Source organism: Arachis hypogaea, chromosome 20 (genome assembly GCF_003086295.3).
Source record: "Arachis hypogaea cultivar Tifrunner chromosome 20, arahy.Tifrunner.gnm2.J5K5, whole genome shotgun sequence".
In the NCBI taxonomy this organism is placed as follows: Eukaryota; Viridiplantae; Streptophyta; class Magnoliopsida; order Fabales; family Fabaceae; genus Arachis; species Arachis hypogaea.
The window spans coordinates 9,968,053-9,985,787 of record NC_092055.1 but is presented as its reverse complement, the minus strand read 5'-3'; the positions used below and the strand labels follow the sequence as shown (position 1 = coordinate 9,985,787).

The 17,735-nt window shown below is 34.9% G+C and overlaps 3 protein-coding genes across 3 annotated transcripts; 1 reads left to right on the top strand and 2 right to left on the bottom strand.

The window, feature by feature from the left end:
• Positions 1-99: 99 nt before the first annotated feature.
• LOC112786716 (root phototropism protein 3) lies at positions 100-3,533 on the top strand. The gene is made up of 4 exons (XM_072230820.1): positions 100-911; positions 1,124-1,193; positions 1,312-2,604; positions 2,771-3,533. The coding sequence occupies exons 1-4, from the start codon at positions 796-798 to the stop codon at positions 3,326-3,328; spliced, it is 2,037 nt and encodes a 678-aa protein (XP_072086921.1). The 5' UTR covers positions 100-795; the 3' UTR covers positions 3,329-3,533.
• A 1,007-nt stretch (positions 3,534-4,540) lies between these two features.
• LOC112786717 (transcription factor bHLH143) lies at positions 4,541-8,029 on the bottom strand. Its single transcript, XM_025830089.3, has 4 exons — positions 7,885-8,029; positions 6,833-7,416; positions 6,523-6,688; positions 4,541-6,437 (listed from the first exon to the last, which is right to left on the bottom strand). Exon 4 carries the CDS (start codon positions 6,418-6,420, stop codon positions 5,371-5,373), a length of 1,050 nt encoding a protein of 349 aa, XP_025685874.1. The 5' UTR covers positions 6,421-6,437; positions 6,523-6,688; positions 6,833-7,416; positions 7,885-8,029; the 3' UTR covers positions 4,541-5,370.
• Positions 8,030-12,822: 4,793 nt separating this feature from the next.
• LOC112786715 (peptidyl-prolyl cis-trans isomerase FKBP12) lies at positions 12,823-13,790 on the bottom strand. The gene is made up of 4 exons (XM_025830086.3): positions 13,578-13,790; positions 13,379-13,412; positions 13,181-13,295; positions 12,823-13,101 (listed from the first exon to the last, which is right to left on the bottom strand). The coding sequence occupies exons 1-4, from the start codon at positions 13,663-13,665 to the stop codon at positions 13,000-13,002; spliced, it is 339 nt and encodes a 112-aa protein (XP_025685871.1). The 5' UTR covers positions 13,666-13,790; the 3' UTR covers positions 12,823-12,999.
• Positions 13,791-17,735: the final 3,945 nt, after the last annotated feature.

The following is a 17,735-nucleotide window of genomic DNA, read 5'->3' as shown; positions in this document are numbered from 1 at the left end:
AAATCCACTACCACTTGTTCATTTTTACCTCTCATCAATTTTCAAAACCTGTTCTTGTTCATAGGATAAAAGGAGACATGTTTACTCTTTTGTAATTTTGCTCTGCCAAGAGTTATTTCTCTTTTACCTTTGGCTATGATATGATTAATCCTAGTAGTAATCAATTGGCATTATTGTAATAATTGATTGAAGTTTTTTAGTTTTTACATGCCAAAAATTCTGCATGGGAGTGCGTTTATTTTTTATATTTGTTTATTTTTCCCAATGTCAAAGGAATGTTTTGGAATGTAATAAATTCAGTAACATCTAAAGAATAAAGAAAATAAGCTGAAAAGGAAGAGACATGTATGATTGTGTGGTCACAACTCACAACCTCACAGTTCAGTTTACAAAACAAAACTGAAGCTTTCTGTCTTAATACATTGACTCATAAGAAAGGGTTACCTAAAATCCAAAGGCTTGAATAAAAACACAAGCTGAGATTCATCATTAAGATTTCAAAAACAACAACACTAACACCACCACTGTCTATTGACTATGCCCATTTCAGCACAGCCTGTAAACCAGTCCTTCAACTTTTTTATTTCAAGAAGCCGACAATTTTTGTGATAACTCATTACTCCAACCATCCCATGTGGTTTCCTCCTTTCACTGAAGTCTCTTGTCTACTACTCTAGTCTCTCTACTCATTCACATAGCTTTTTTTTTTTTTTTATCTCTTGGCCTTGTGTGTGTAAAAGCTACTTTTCTGAGAAAAATTCAAGAGCTCTGCATTGTGAATCTGGCTTTTGCAGCATGTGGGAATCAGAAAGTGAATCAGCAGCAGTAGGACAACAATATGGGGGTGGAGTACTCACATCAACCAAGCATGGTGTCAAGACAGAAGGATTTGTTCAAAGAGGCCACTCTTGGTATGTTTAATTATACTTAATGCGTATGATTAATTAGTACCCTTTTTAAGGGTGTTAACAGTTACTAATCTCCTTTACTAATTCTAGTAACTTTGAAAGTCTTAAGACACATGGCAGAAGATGGGACTGAAAAGTTTGTTTTTTTATACTGTTAATTTGTCCATTTCATAATCTTTGAACAATCTTAATAAGTTTAGTCCCTTCCATTGCAGGTATGTTGCAACTGATATTCCAAGTGACTTTCTAGTACAAATTGGAGAATCTAGCTTCCATTTGCATAAGGTATGCAATTTTTGTAACCTTATAGTATGTATAGTCATATATACAAGGAGATAAGGTACTAATCTTTGTACTGTTGAATTTTGTAAACCTTTTGTTTCCTTTCTCTTTTGTGAAAAAGTACCCCTTGCTATCTAGAAGTGGAAAGCTGAATAGGATCATATATGAATCCAGAGACCCGGATATAAATAAGATAGTTATGGATGATATCCCTGGTGGGCCTGAAGCTTTTGAGCTTGCAGCCAAATTCTGCTATGGAATTGCTGTTGATTTAACAGCAGGCAACATCTCTGGCCTAAGATGTGCTGCTGAGTATCTTGAAATGACAGAAGACTTAGAGGAAGGGAATCTCATATTCAAGACAGAAGCATTCCTCAGCTATGTTGTTCTGTCTTCTTGGAGAGACTCCATAGTGGTGTTGAAAAGCTGCGAAAAGCTCTCGCCTTGGGCCGAGAACCTCCAAATTGTTCGCCGGTGCAGCGAGTCCATAGCTTGGAAAGCTTGTGCTAATCCTAAAGGAATAAGGTGGTCTTACACCGGAAGAACAGCTAAAATTTCCAGCCCAAGATGGAATAGCATGAGCATGAAAGATTCAAGCCCAAGTAGGAATCAGCAGGTTCCTCCTGATTGGTGGTTTGAGGATGTTTCGATCCTCAGGATCGATCACTTTGTTAGAGTGGTAACTGCAATCAAGGTTAAGGGTATGAGATTTGAATTGATTGGTGCTTCAATAATGCATTATGCAACTAAGTGGCTACCAGGATTGATCAATGACACAGCACTCCAAAATGATGAAGCAAGTAGCTGCAGCATCAGTAACAGTAGTAGTAATACTAGTGGCAATAGCTGGAAAGGTGGGCTCCACATGGTTGTGGCTGCACCTAGAGATGATGCCTCTTCAAGTCTTCAAGCTAAGGATCATAGACTCATCATTGAGAGCCTCATCAGCATCATTCCACCACAGAAGGATAGTGTCACATGCAGCTTCCTTCTTAGACTTTTGAGAATGGCTAACATGTTAAAAGTTGCTCCTGCACTTGTTACTGAATTGGAGAAAAGGGTGGGAATGCAGTTTGAGCAGGCTACACTTGCTGATCTTCTGATTCCATGTTATAATAAGAGTGAGACTATGTATGATGTGGACCTTGTTCAGAGGCTATTAGAGCATTTTCTTGTGCAAGAACAGACTGAAACTTCAAGTCCAGGTAGACAATCTTTTTCGGACAAACATATGGGAAGTAGTAACTTGAATGCCAAGGCAAGAGTTGCAAGGCTTGTCGATAGTTATCTTACAGAAGTGTCCAGAGATAGAAACCTGTCCTTGACAAAGTTTCAGGTGCTTGCCGAAGCTTTGCCGGAGTCAGCTAGGACCTGTGATGATGGACTTTACAGAGCAATTGATTCATACCTTAAGGTAATTAACTAACTACAGTTTCATTGGTTAGAGTTAAAATAAAAGATTGAATTGATTCAATTCAGAATTACCAAAGAATTAACAGTAAAAATGTGTTTAGTTAGTTCTTTCATAGTCTAAATGATTTCTACTTCTGAATTATCTTCTCTGCGAAACAAATAAACAGGCGCATCCAACGCTGTCTGAACATGAAAGGAAGCGACTCTGCCGTGTAATGGATTGTCAGAAACTCTCCATTGATGCATGCCTGCATGCTGCACAAAATGAAAGGCTTCCATTAAGGGTAGTGGTGCAAGTTCTATTCTCTGAACAGGTGAAGATCAGCAATGCATTAGCCAGCAGTTCTCTGAAAGGTGATGATGAATCTCTTAACCATCCAATGGTTGTGAACCGAAAAACACTCCTTGAAGGAACACCACAATCATTCCAAGAAGGTTGGTCAACTGCAAAGAAAGACATCAACACACTCAAGTTTGAGCTTGAGAGTGTGAAAGCCAAGTACTTAGAGCTCCAAAATGACATGGAGACTTTACAGAAACAATTTGATAAGATGATGTTGAAGCAGAAGCATACATCAGCATGGAGCAGTGGATGGAAGAAGCTGACCAAATTTACAAAGACAACAAATGTTGAAAACCATGATGTTCCACCACATCAGCTTCCAACAGCTTCTGAAGAACATAACAGAAAGACTACTAGAAGGTGGAGGAATTCGATTTCCTAAAGGCCTAGTTTTACTTGGAACCATTTCTTCTGAGTCCCCACCTTTTTTCTTTTTGGTCATATTTCATTACTTTTCTTCATTTGAACAGTAAATGAGGCTTCTCTTCTTTCAGTTCCTATTGTATCTTATAGCAAGATTCTAGCTAAATTATAATTTGTTACCAAATTCAATAATATATTTCCAGTGTAAAAGCATATTTGAATCCTCTTGTTTTCTTCTTTTTTTTACCCTTGACTATAGAAGAAATTGAACCAGTGAAAAAGGGGAATAAATAATGATATCAAAATATTAAGGGAGACAGACCTAAGCTAAGGCAAAATTAATTTAATCACAAACTATAAAAGGAAGAAACATAATTAGATATTCCAACATAAATTATGCCACCCTGCATGAAAATAGTGATGGGCTTGTCATGTGATGCAAAAGCCTTCCAAGGTGGGCAATAAGTAAATATGTTGATGGCATGGGATCAAATCAAATCACCAAAATAGTGTATACCACAACACATGACAAGGGACAATATCAATAATCATGGCATTGCAGATGCTTCAGGTGAAACACCAAATATCATCATTCATCACCATCAGATTTTGAAGGTACCATCCGGGGGAAAAACTAGGGAGCAAAAGTTAATCTGCTAATGATTATCTTTATTATGGTAATAGTCATCTTCTCTAATTGATTTGATTATAGTGTTGTTTTTTATGTACAGTCCAGGTGGCATTTTAGTCAACTTCAGTGTCAAATCCTTGATAATGGCAAGATAATCAATTATCCAGGTGGCAAAGGTATTGTAGTTCAAAAAACATTTAAACCAAACAACTCAATTTTGCAACTTAATTCAAAAAGATTGAATTGTTGTTACATATTTTTCTTTGGGGGCCAGGATTTAATCAATACACCATCAACTTCATTCGGATCAAGTTCTTTTAAAGTGAAAAAGTTAATAAAAGTAAAAAAAGAAACATCTAATTATTCTTAAAACAAGATAATAAAATTCATATATGATAAAAATTACAAATTCAATAATGATTATGATTCACTGTATCACTTTACAAACTTTTTGTAAAATTCTTTCCATTTTCATGAACTAGTATAGGATTAAAAAAATCCGGGAAGAGAAAATAATCATACTGAATCACTGAATATTGAATGGCTCAATAGGTATAAACAATAAAACACAAGAAAAGACAACCAACATAGACAAATCAGTGAAGAACAGCTACAAAAACCAGAATATATAGATGATAGATTCACCCCCCCAAACAAATTATTAACACAATCACTCAACCGACACATAAATAGTAGTAGGCTAGTAGCATCATGAAAAGGAAACCTCGAATGCTCAACCAACCTCTCAATTACAACGTAGAAAATAGAAAAAAGAAAGAAAAAAAATGTCTTTGATGTTGATTCCACCCTCTAGGATGTAAAACAAAGTAACCTTTACCACAAATGACACATCCAACAAAAAGGGTCCCAGCAAGCAACTCATGATGTAACAACCACTCTCCTCATTCAATTTGAAGCATAACCCAACATCCAAAACTTAAACTTTTCTTGACACTTTTTTAGAGAGTCCCATGCCAATGTGATATGATATGCGTACAAGTTTGAAAGAGAGGCCAAAAGCATCAAACCAGGAATCAAGAGGAAGGTGCAGAGTGGGACCCAAGTTACCTAACGCGCATGCATTCAATCACCATTCACCTACAGACTTCAACATTTTGAGGGTGGAAAATAAATATCCACTTTTGCAGCACAGTCATCCTCCACTACCATCTACACTCCAAGAAAGCCAAAAGATACAAATTCTGGTCAACAAATTGATATCCCAAGCCCCATTTTTTTTTCCCTCCAATTGCTGCTTTTACTCCCTTATTGCACACAACTAAATATAAACCTTGAGAAAGCAGAATGGAAGAAAGTAAGAAAAGAACCAAGCATGCTAATTGCTAAGTTCAAACTTCTCATGAAACAGAGCTAAGAATTCGTCGACTATGACCTTTTTCGCTATTGATGTGTCCTTATATCAAAGTATGCTATGGCGGCGATGAGCCTTTGGTGATATTATCTTCTCCGGAAGTACCAGTCATCAAAGAATTCAAGTACTCAATTGTTTCATCAATGACTAACAGTGGATTCTTTCCCTTTGCACCAGGAACTAAGTTCTCAAGTACTCTCAATGATTCCCGGATTTTATCCCTTTTCAGTTGAATATCATCCACCATTGAACTATTGTCTTTAGTTTGCTCAGCACCTCCAGAATACACACGGCCACTGGAATATTTTGATTCAGCGTCGCTGGCATGCTCATAGGTATCATTTAGTCTTGCTAAACCCGCAGTACCTGCAGGCATTGGTGATCTATAGTACTCGCCATTAATTGACTTCCGCCTTTTGTTTGGCAAACCAGAGCTCGCAACCTCCTCCTTTGAATCCTCATACTGCTCTTGCATCACATAAGTCCTTTTAGTAACCAATGGAGAGTGGCCTGTACTTGTTACCTCATCATCATCATCGCCACTGAAATCAGAATCATCAGAATAAAGCAAGGCATTGATTTCTTCTGTGTCTTCATGCATTTCACTTTCTTCATTAACTATATGATCATTATCAGACTCTTCTGTTGAACTGTTCGGTAGATGCTTTTGACCCAAATTAGCTGCCTTTTCGTCCTTGTATACATATGGCGTAGCATTAACAACTTGACTCTGGAACTGAGGCAAGACAGAACTATAAAACAACCTTGTCTTATTACCAGATTGGTCGAAAATAAGTAACTTCTTCTGCAAAGATACAGAATTTGCATTTTGCAGTTGCATAGCCTCTTCAGTATGCATTTCTTTCAAAGTTGGCAATGACTGAAGATACTGATGGAACCCCTGCACTACTTCATTGGTGGGCTCAGCCTTCAGATATGGGGCAGCAGGAGCCGCAAATCCAGGAAATACACTCACCGCAGGCAAGATGAATGTACTAGGATTCAGATATGCTGAAGAACCATACAAGTTTGGCTCCGGCACATTCAAACAAGGTGATGACCCAGCCATATGCTGTGAGCAAGGCCAAGGCATATGATCCTTAACCATCCAACGACAAAAATAACCTAAAGAACAATAGTCGATCAATCAATGATAAAGATGACAAAACAAACCCTTTCCAATGAAAAAGTACAAAATAAAAATATTTACCAGTAGATGCTATGGTGCTTTGATATGGAAGCTGCTTCAATAGCTTGATTTCTCTTGTGCACAAATAATAGTAAAAGAAAACTACAAACCTCAAGCTTCAGCTAAATGAGAAAAAAAGTTGATCTATCTACGTGACAGGCTTAAGCAAATGACGAAAGTACTCAGCCTGCAAAGAGTTAGAAGATAGCATTCATCACCCATGAGCTCATAAAACAATCCAATAATTAATAAAGATAACACAAAATGGATATAAGTTTTTTCATCACAAATCAAGCTTCAAAATCATGTCTGTAAGTCATATGGTACCAACCTGACAATCATGCAAGGGTTGAAAGCATGCTATCACTCTAACAACAATTGTCGATTCGCCTTCAATTCCATTCTCATGTTTTAATGCCCGAAATCTTGTTTGGCTTGCCGCTTGGCACACCATAACTACTTTTAATCGTTACCACGCTACTCAATCAATCTGATCCTAATGCACCCCAAAAAATATGCCACAATAGAGTATGGCAATGAAGACACTAAACTAACTACAAAGTAAAAATCAGCTACAACTAGAGAACTATTGGAGACAAGAACAACACTACTGCAAAAAAATACCAGGCTTGCACTTCACTACTGAGATTTCAGCTGATTCTATACTTATCTGAAGAAATTATCAAACAATGGTTGACTTCCATGGGTGCAACTAACTATAATGCAACAAAAGTAACAATATGGAGAACTTAAGGGAATGATGATCTACAGAATAACTTTACAATACAAGTTCAGGCGTACAACTTTGCGAAACACATCAACAGAAAGACCAAACCACCGCATTCTGGTTTCTTCTTAACACCCAGAACTCCTTAGAGTTTCATACAGATGTTAGGCCCTCAAGAACCAATGCCCCTGAAAAGAGATATATCAGAATAAAAATCACAATTTCCTTTTCCATAGATAATTAAAAATAAAAAATAAAAAAGCTTGTTTTAGAAACCAGGCAGAGATACAAAGAGAAAATAGAGGTAAAAACCACCATGCTGTTCTCTAGGTGAAACAGAAAAAAAAAAGGGCATGAATTTACCATTTTTCCCCATCTCAATAAGAACAAGTAAAACACAAGTAAACCATTAAACTACTCTACAATCCTCAAAGTTCCCACCACCTAACTCTCCGTTAATTCAGTAGCAAAATGATCCCAAAAAACAAAATAGCCCCATAAGACTGAATTTCATGAAGATCATATCCCCATTTCACAAAGGCTTCAACTTTAATATTTTATCTATCATGGGCCAGCTACCTTTTTTTCCCCTTAACAGAAACTTAGGAAGCAAAAAGAACAGAGGGTCAGAGAGTATCAGAATTTTAGATACTTACAAATAGATTGAGATTGATAAGATTGGCTTCCAAATGTGAAGAGTTCAGAGAAAAAAGAAAGGAAGGAAAGAAAGTTCTTAGAGCGGTGGCAGAGAAGCAGGTAGAAGGAGAAAATGTAGAAAGAGGTGGATGTGTTTATTATGCTTTATGCATGCTCACACCTATATACACAACTTAATCTCACTTTTGCCCTTCATTTCCACATTATAATTCAAATTTAACCTTTTCCCACTATTTCTTATTTTACTATTCTTTTTTGTTGGAATATTTTACATTTTTACTATTCTTTTATTACATACTAATACACTATTTCGCATTGTTAATTTTTTTTCTCCTTGAAAGTCTCAAAAAGCATATAAATCATACTAATACATAGGGTTGCACATAGATCGAATAATATCTGCATATCTGTGGTAATTATCTGCATCTGATCTGAATTTTGTGGATATTATCCGATCCACACAATGATAGGATCAGATTGCGGATTCGGCCGTGATATCCGCGGATCCGATCCGCAAATCCACATATCCGCACATCATATATAAATAGCATAGTTTAAGAAAGTAAATCTTAATGTGATATGAATTTTAGTGTGTTATTTTATGAATTTTATAATATTTTGTTTTTAATTTTTTATGTTGTACTTCAACTTAAAATAATTAAACTTAAATCTTGTGTTATTATTTTGTTTTTGTTATTCAAGAGAACTATTGTTGATAATATTTTAGGAGTAAATAGGCTTAAACAGATAAAAAATGAATTTTTTGGATATTTTTTTGTAGTACAGTCAAACAGAATCCTAAAATAATTTTTTTTAATTATGCGGATATACCTGATATCCGATCTGACCTAAAAAATGCGGATATCGTATCCGATCCGATCCGATCTGTGTGCAGCCTACTAATACACTATCTCTAATATTTTTTTTTTTAATTAAGAGTTTTTTTTGTTTGTTTGTTTGATTTTAGTATAATTTTTTTTATACTGTTTTTTACTTTTGAGATTCACTAGAAATTGAACTCTAAATCTTTTGAACATAAAATTCTAAACTTCTAATACTATATTATAAAAGTACTTTATATCTCTAATTATATAACTCATTCTTACACCAATACAGAGAAATCAAGCGAGAGAACATAAGATGAGAAGACACCACATCCAACTCAAAACCTTAAGGTGTCAAGTTAATGGGTCTCTCATCTTATAAATTCCTCACTCTTCCATGCTTTCTTTGATGTGGGACTAACTTCAACACTCCTCACACTTGCAACACTAACATATCTAGTATCTACTATATATTCCAACCAACTATATGCTTTTCTATTAACTTATAATGATTATTATTAACTTGTTTGTTAAAGCTGAAATGAATAATTTTGAGAGAAAATAAAATTTTTGCTAAAATAATCATAAATAAATGCACCCTAAAATTATTTAATAAATGATTATATAAAGAATAAGTTGTATTTGGATTTATTTATAATGAAGATGGAGGGAAAAAAAAGGGGAAGAATAAACTTGTGATCTTATTATCCAAACTTCGATAAAGTCTATAATTCCGTCTCAATAGATTATAGATGTGCAAGCACTAATTATTTGGGAAGTTTGCTTAAATAATGAATGATAGATGCTTGGCCGTGATTGATGATTATCAAGAGCATGAACCTTCCTATCATACGATTGAATAGTCGTAATAATAATAGTAATAATTAATTATGATGACAATAACAGTTCTATCTATTATCTACTTTTTTTGTTATATAAAAATAAATATTAATTTATTATTAAAAATATTTGATAATAAAAAATAATTAAAACTTATATTATTTAATATATTAATTATTGTTAGAATCAATAAATAAGACAAGTTTAGACTTCTTCTTAATATTACTGATTTATTATATAAAATAAACTTATACCATATTAGATTTTATAAGTGTATCACATCAATAATTTTTCATAGGTTAAATTTTACAACTTTATATTATAAATTAAGAGATAATATATTTTTATATAGTATTGATACAAAACTTTAATCCTCTTAATCAACTAAATTTAATATCTATTATTATTCAATTAAATTAAAAAATAACGATTAAATATAATTAATATCTACATTAAAACGATGATAACAATAATTTTCTGTTACATATATTTAAAGTGTAAAGTATTTAGTCTACTTAAATATTTTCTATAACTCTGGCTCTTGCTACTATTATTATCCTATTTCATAATTTCTCAAATCAATTATCCAAATCATTTCCAAATACATTGGCTTTGACACAACAACATCGACTTAGTATGTATTATGTATAGATTCTAATGTATCATAATTAGTAAAGTTTATTTATAATTTTATACTACATTTTTTATATTTTCATTCTCAATTATTTTTTTTAATTATCTCCAAATACACTAAAAAAAATCTCAAAATTAAACTATGGAACGCCATCCATTGAAAAATATTAAAAAACAATTTGTTTTTTAAAGTCGGTATCATTTGTTTATAAAAAACATTCACACCAATAAATAAAGAAGAGTTTATCTTCTTAGAATTGATTATATTACATGATAAAATATATAAAAAAAATTTCTATTATATAAAGATATTAGAAAATACACACAAATAATATTAAAGAAAGAGGTCAACTTCATATGATTTTGTACTTTTGTTGTTGTATTTTTTTATTTATCTTTTTTGAATAATTATATTAAATTATATACAAATTACAAATATTTTTTACAAACAGATATTTAAGTTTAATATTAATTTATATATTATTTAATTAATTCTTAAATAATATAATACTTTTAAATTTATACTATATAGTATAATTAATTTAGTTTGTCACACGGTGCGCAGGTCTTAGTCTAGTTGATGTTAAAGTCTTGCACTTTGCAGAGACATAAACATGTGCAATTCACTCATCAAAAATCTAATATACTCATTTAGCAACCTAATTTGTTTCTTAATTAGCCATTTAAATGCAACTAATCTCAAGGGCCCAATTGCCCCCACCAAAAGTTTGTACATTTTGCAAGGTGCATTGTACTAATCATGCAAGAGCATGATACCCAAACAAAAGAATAAAACAAATAAATAAATAATAGTGAAATAAAGAAAAATGGGAATTATGCAAATACAAGAACCAACCATCAAGTGCAATGCACATTTTATTCGTCCACTAAGTGCAATCATCCAATGTAATATATTACACCCGTGCATTTGATGAAAAGCCAAAAAGAAGAAGAAGAAGAAGAACCAAATGTTTAAAAGATGGCAATAGCACCCAATAATTTATGTATAATAGTGTGAATTATGTGCTTGGTGGTGGTACACCATTTTGCTTAGAGTGGAGGGTACAAGCACCAGATGCCTAATGTCTATGATGAGGTCCACACTTTAAGTTACATATATACCAAAGTGTTGTTGGATTTCAGAGACTAAAATGCTTGAATTCAGGGATTCCCTTTAACCTTTATCAACATTCACTTCAATTGAATTCATTGCAAATGCTGAAATACATTCCTTTTTTGGGCTCCACGGCATTTTTTTTTCCCTCTACAAATGTTTTTTCAGTGAGCTTTATCAGAACTCAGCAGTACTACTTGTAGTGGGAAGATTAAATGGTAATAGATAACTGAGAAGCTAGGAAGAAGTAAAGCTTTGCGTTACGAAATTAGCTACTTCAGTACAAATTTTTTCCTTTAAAAATATAATTAATAATTTTTAATTAAAATATTTGGAATATAAAATTATTAATATCATTTGGATAACTAAATTATTTTATTATATAATATTAGAATACAAAGAATATGAAATAATTAGTAATTTAAAAGTAAATATATAATTAACCTTTGTGTAACCTTTATTATAATTTTATTAAAAGAACTTTTATAATTACATCTAAATATAAAATAATGTTTTACTTCTATTTTTTTCTTTTTGTTGTCTACGGCATCTTCCAGCCCAATAAATCAAAGACTAATTCGTGACAGATCTAAATTCCTTTTAAGGGTTAGACGAGTGAACTGAAACTCGACCAACCTAAATTGGTTTACTTCTATTTTGTTTTAAAAAAAGCAACATTTACCCTAACCGCACACACTGTACATAAGATGTAAGTTACATATAACATTATAACTTGGGATATATATTTATAACCAACTAGAATTTATCGAGTATTAACTCATTCATCTACTTAAATAATTATTTAAACTTTGAAGTTTAAATTAATTCTTAACATTATTTTCGTATAAAGTTAATAGTTGATAACTGTTAAATAATAATTTAATCAAATTTATCAAATCATTTAACAATTCTCAAATTTGATAAATTTATGCCTCCTAACATTTAGATTCGAGGTGTGGTGTGTTTTTGGAGTCAACTATTAATTCGGGGTTTGGACCTTACAGGCTTACACTTTAGGCATGCGTAACTAATATAGCTTTGTCAATGCTCGCGTGAGTTTGCGTTTCCTTTTTTTTGTTTTTGTTCAGAATCCTCTGCCACGATAATTGGAGCAGCACCATTGATCGTGGAGAAGATGATAGTGACGAGTCGATGGCTTTAACGCTGAACTCTTGCCTCCACCCTGAAGAACGCAGCAGCAATCAGCAAAGGAGAGGCAAAAAACAACACGTTCAAAATGTGGCGCTGTTGTTTGGAAACCGGGTCGGATGTGGGTTAGGATTCGGTTTCTGGGTTGGCCTTACTTTGGTCACAGCCGAAGACCCAAAAAAACAATTGAGGACTTACTAGCTTTTCTTGGTACATGAATATAAATTGAGTTTGCTTTTTCTTTTCTTTAGACTTTTTGAGTTCTTAGAAGTGGGGTTTTTTTGGACATGAAGTGGGCCTTCTAAGTTTAATTTGTTCTTCTTCTTCTTTTTGGTTACGCACACAGAAAAAACCAAGGAACAAAAAAAATGCATAACTAGCAACTAAAGTAGTATGTTATATCATCAAAGATCATTCGGAAGTTATTCATGATTCAGCCGAAGTACTCAAAAGCATACACAATACATGATATGACACTAACACTAAAACTAATACCAATACCAGTCCTTATTTATTAAAATGAAAAGAGCAACAGTATGTGTATTGTGTTCACTTCACTGGGCACTGAGGACTTCAATTTCGAACTCCAAAACAGAGTTGGGCTGTATCCCCCAGGCAGGGAAGCCACCAGAACCGTAAGCATAATCAGGGGAGCACTGCAAAACCAAAACACTATCTTCAAATTCAATCATCCAAACTCAACAAACATACAAGTAATTTGAAAGCATGGCGTACCCGGAGACGAGCCACTTCACCGACTTGCATGCCAAGAACACCTTCATCCCATCCCTTAATAACAGATCCCTGCCCTATCTTGAAACTAAAAGGTTGCTGCTCTGGATCCTTTGTGCTATAACAAAACCAACCATAATTAATCACTTTATTATACTTAATTACATCTCAATAGTGCTATGTCAGGTAAGATAAGCTAACCTCCAAAATTTCTGGGAGAGGTCACCATTTTTCCCTGCTCACCGCAAAATATGTATAAGTAATTTAAATTTAGTAGAAATAATCATCGGAGAGCGGAATTGAAAGTGAAATGTAAATCATTACAGAAAACCGACATCGAAAATAAGAAATGAGGAAAAAATATGTAGTTAGGGTTTGAGAAAGGGGGCAAGAAAGTGACCATAGCCAGTGCAGTGAACGGTGACGTTCTGACCGGGAACAGGCTTGGGACCGGTGCCGGGCCTCACCAATTGCTTCTCCACTCCCATTTCTGCGACTGATTCTGATTCACTGATTCTCGACGTAGCCTGCAACTAAAGCTATTCTCTTTCACCGCTCTCTACTCTCAGCCTACTACTTCACCTCAGCTCCTTTTATAACCCCCATTTAAACTTTTTTTAACTATAAATAATAAAATTTTATATAATTACCCAAATTAATCCCGAGATTTTTTATAATAAAAATATTATGTATATATAAAAATTAGTTATTAAATTATTTATTAATTATTATATATTTGTATATAAATATTGTTTAATTTAATTTTAATGTATATTTTATATATGTGATTATTTTTTATGTACATATGACATTATTATTATTATTATTATTATTATTATTATTATTATTATTATTATTATAAATATTTTTTTTATATATCAATAAATAATTATTTAAAAATTTACTTTTCAATTCTCATATAATTAAAAGTCAATTCTTATGAGAAAAAGGATTCGAAGAATGGGTAAGGGAGGAGGATCCGATGAGAGCAGGAGAAAGGTTTGAGGGCAGCACACAATAAGAATGAGCATTTCAAGGAGAATAAGGGGGAAAGTGTGGGGAGGATTGTGCCAAGTGTTATGGAGGATTTATGTGAGGGTAGTCATAGTGGGATTTAGAGGATATCTTTTCGCGATAAAGTTATTGGTTCTTCACAAGCAGCAGGACAACGCAGAGTAGATGGGTTAGAAGGGGATGCCTTAGCAATGGTAACGGGGAAGCAAGGTGACCCCAAGCTACAAACGGTAACTTTCATTAACGAAGCTAGGATTTTTCTTTCAGAGCCTTACAACGAAGCTATTGTGATTAAAGTTCTGGGAAAACACTTCAGTTATATGGCCCTAGTTCATAAACTGAAGGGGATATGGAGACTCAAGGGTGGCTATGAGGTTCTTGATGTGGACTTTGATTATTTCCTAGTCAAGTTTGAGCACAACGAAGATAGGGAGAAGGTCCTGTTAGGAGGTCCATGGTTGATATTAGACCACTACATTGCAGTTAAGCTGTGGTCATCAGATTTTAGACCATGCGAAGACTCTTTTGGGGATATGATGGTCTGGATAAGAATTGCTGGATTAAGCATATGGTACTATCATGAGAGAGCTATAATGAGAATTGCTTTTGCTATTGGTAACCCATAAAGATTGATTTAGCGACCAAATCGGCAGAAAGAGGCAAATTTGCTCGTGCCTGTGTTCAAGTGAATCTTGGACTACCGATTGTTCGGAAGATTATTGTTGATGGCTATGAATATGATGTGGAGTACGAATGCCTGTAGTTGCTATGTGAGAAGTGCAACTGTTTCGGACTTTCGGTCATACCACAGTCACATGCAAAGGAGAGGCAGTGGATGTTAAGTCCGGGGATGAGACTCTCAGTGATGGGGCGGTGAGGAAGGCAGCGAAACCGAGTGGCCAACACCTAGGAAACCAAATGGAGAAAGATTTTGAATTTGGAAATAATCCCAATTTGTCCGCATCAGTTATGGATTATGTGGAGAAAGAAGAGGTTACATTGCATGGTAAGGAGACTAAAAATGGGCACATGATGGAGGAGGAAAGGTGGACTAAAGTGATAGCTAAGTGAAAAGGAAAATTGGTCTTTTCAAAAATAGCCCAAAATGATTCATTGGAAAAGAAGCACTTGATTTCTACAAAGAAGATTGGGTTAAGTCCAGGTAAAGGCCCAGTCATAAAGAAAGGAGAGAAGGCTTTGACGGGCCACGGGGCGGGTAATAGGTCTTCTAAGTTCAGGAAGCATCACACTCCAATGCTTGGCTAAGAAAAAAATTAGGATGCCAATCTAATACCCGTTGTATTGACCTTCACTCCTATAATCAAGAACGGCCATAAGAGGCTGAGACCGGCATCTCTCCAAAGCTCGCCGGTGCTACTGAGCAATGATGGCAGAGCAAGTCAGCAGCAGCGGATTCCACCCTCTATGTCACCTAGTTCGATGAGGAGTGCTCCAGAACAAGTGTTGGGAATGGAGAAGCAGGACTCTCAAAAAAATCCTGGTGGCCCGTCTACCTCTTCATAAAGCTCCTCGCCTGAGGTTGGTGCCTTTTTTGATAATTTTAGTTTTATGGATAATATAGATATCAATTTTCTTTCTTGAAATATTAGAGGGACTTCTAACAAATTGGCCCGAGTTCACTGCAAAGAGTTAGTTAACAAATATCATCCAACTTTTTTTTATTATTTTGGAAACTCATGTTCCCTTTGAGCTTTTGAAATATTTCTGGAGCAAGCTTGGTTATCGGGATATTGGTGTTGTAGAGGCAAGTGGTCACAGTGGAGGAATTTGGATTTTATGTTCTAATTCTTCAATATCGGTGAGAGTTTTAGATGCAGTTGATCAGTGTATTAGCCTTGAGATTCAGATGGGTGCTGTTTCTAGTTTTTGTAGTGTTGTGTACGCTAATCCTCATGTTCATCGACGTATGAGGTTGTGGAGTGATTTGATCAAGGTCTCTAATATGATTCAAGGCCCTTGGATTGTGTTAGGTGATTTTAATGATATTCTGATGCAAAACGAGGTGAAAGGAGGTTCCTTTTATAATGCAAGATCGAAGAAGTTTGCTAAAACCTTGGCTGAATGTAATTTGTTTGATATGGGGGCTATTGGGAGAAATTTTACTTGGTTTCGAAAGGTGAAAGGTGGGCTGCAGGTGGCAAAAAAATTGGATAGAGCGGTGATCAATCAAGAGTGGCGCCTCTTATTCCCGGAGGCATATAATGAGGTGTTAGCGCGTCTTCATTATGATCATTGCCCTTTGCTCATTCGATGCAAGAAGGAGGGGACTACTAAGAAGGGTAAGCGTCCTTTTCGATTCCAGGCTGCTTGGTTAACCCACCCCCTTTTTCGGGATGTTGTTCATACAGCTTGGAGTAAAAGAGCCCCAGATGTTATTAAGAGTTTGCTTGAAGTCCAAAAGAATGCGCTTAATTTCAATAAAGAGATTTTCGGAAATGTGTTTGTTAAAAAGAGGGAGCTTGAAAGACAACTAAATGATATTCAAGTGTCTCTGAAAAAGTGGGAAGACCCAGAGCAGCGGATTAAATAGCAAGGTTTGCATGAGGAGCTGAACTCTATCCTCCTCCAAGAAGAGCTAATGCGGTACCAAAAATCTAGAGAGCAGTGGGTTAGATGCAGAGACCGAAATACTAAATTTTTTCATCTTCAAACGATAATCAGGCAAAAAAGGAACAAGATTCATGGATTGTTTCTTGAAGGTGGTACTTGGTCTTCTGAAGAGACGATTTTGGAATCAGAAACAAACTCTTTCTTTCAAAAACTTTTCTCTACAAGGGAGGCAGTTAATCTGGATGCCATGGGAGAATTTCCTTGTCCTTCTTTTAGTAGAGAGGCCTGCCAAAAGCTTGTTGAACCAGTAGCTCTCGAAGAGGTGAAAAGAGCTGTGTTCGGCATGAATTCTTTCAAAGCTCCGGGTCCAGACAAATTTCAAGCTCTCTTTTATAAAAAATTTTGGGACTCTCTTTGCAGTTATGTGTGGGGCTTAGTGAAGAGAGTCTTTGCAAGTGAGAACATCAGTGCGGCGGTTTTTGACACATTCATTGTTCTGACCCCCAAAGTTGAAGCTCCGTCTTACCTGAAAGATTTTCGTCCTATTAGTTTATGCAATGTTCTTTACAAAATTATTACAAAAGTGCTTGTTAATAGGTTTCGTCCTTTCCTTTCTGAGATCATTGGACCGTTTCAGGATGGTTTTATTCCAGGGAGAGGAACAACATAAAATATAATAATTGTGCAAGAAATAATGCATTTCATGAGGAACACCAAGTCGAAGAAGGGTTCTATGGCATTTAAGATTGATCTTGAAAAAGCTTATGACAGGGTAGACTGGCGATTCCTTGAAACTTTCTTGATCAAATTTGGTTTTCCTGTGGCTACTATTAATCTTATCATGGCTTGTGTGACTTTGCCTCTTTGTCTATTCTTTGGAATGGTAATATGCTTCAAAGCTTTAAACCCATAAGGGGGATGAGACAGGGGGATCACATGTCCCCTTATCTTTTTGTGCTTTGTATGGAGAATC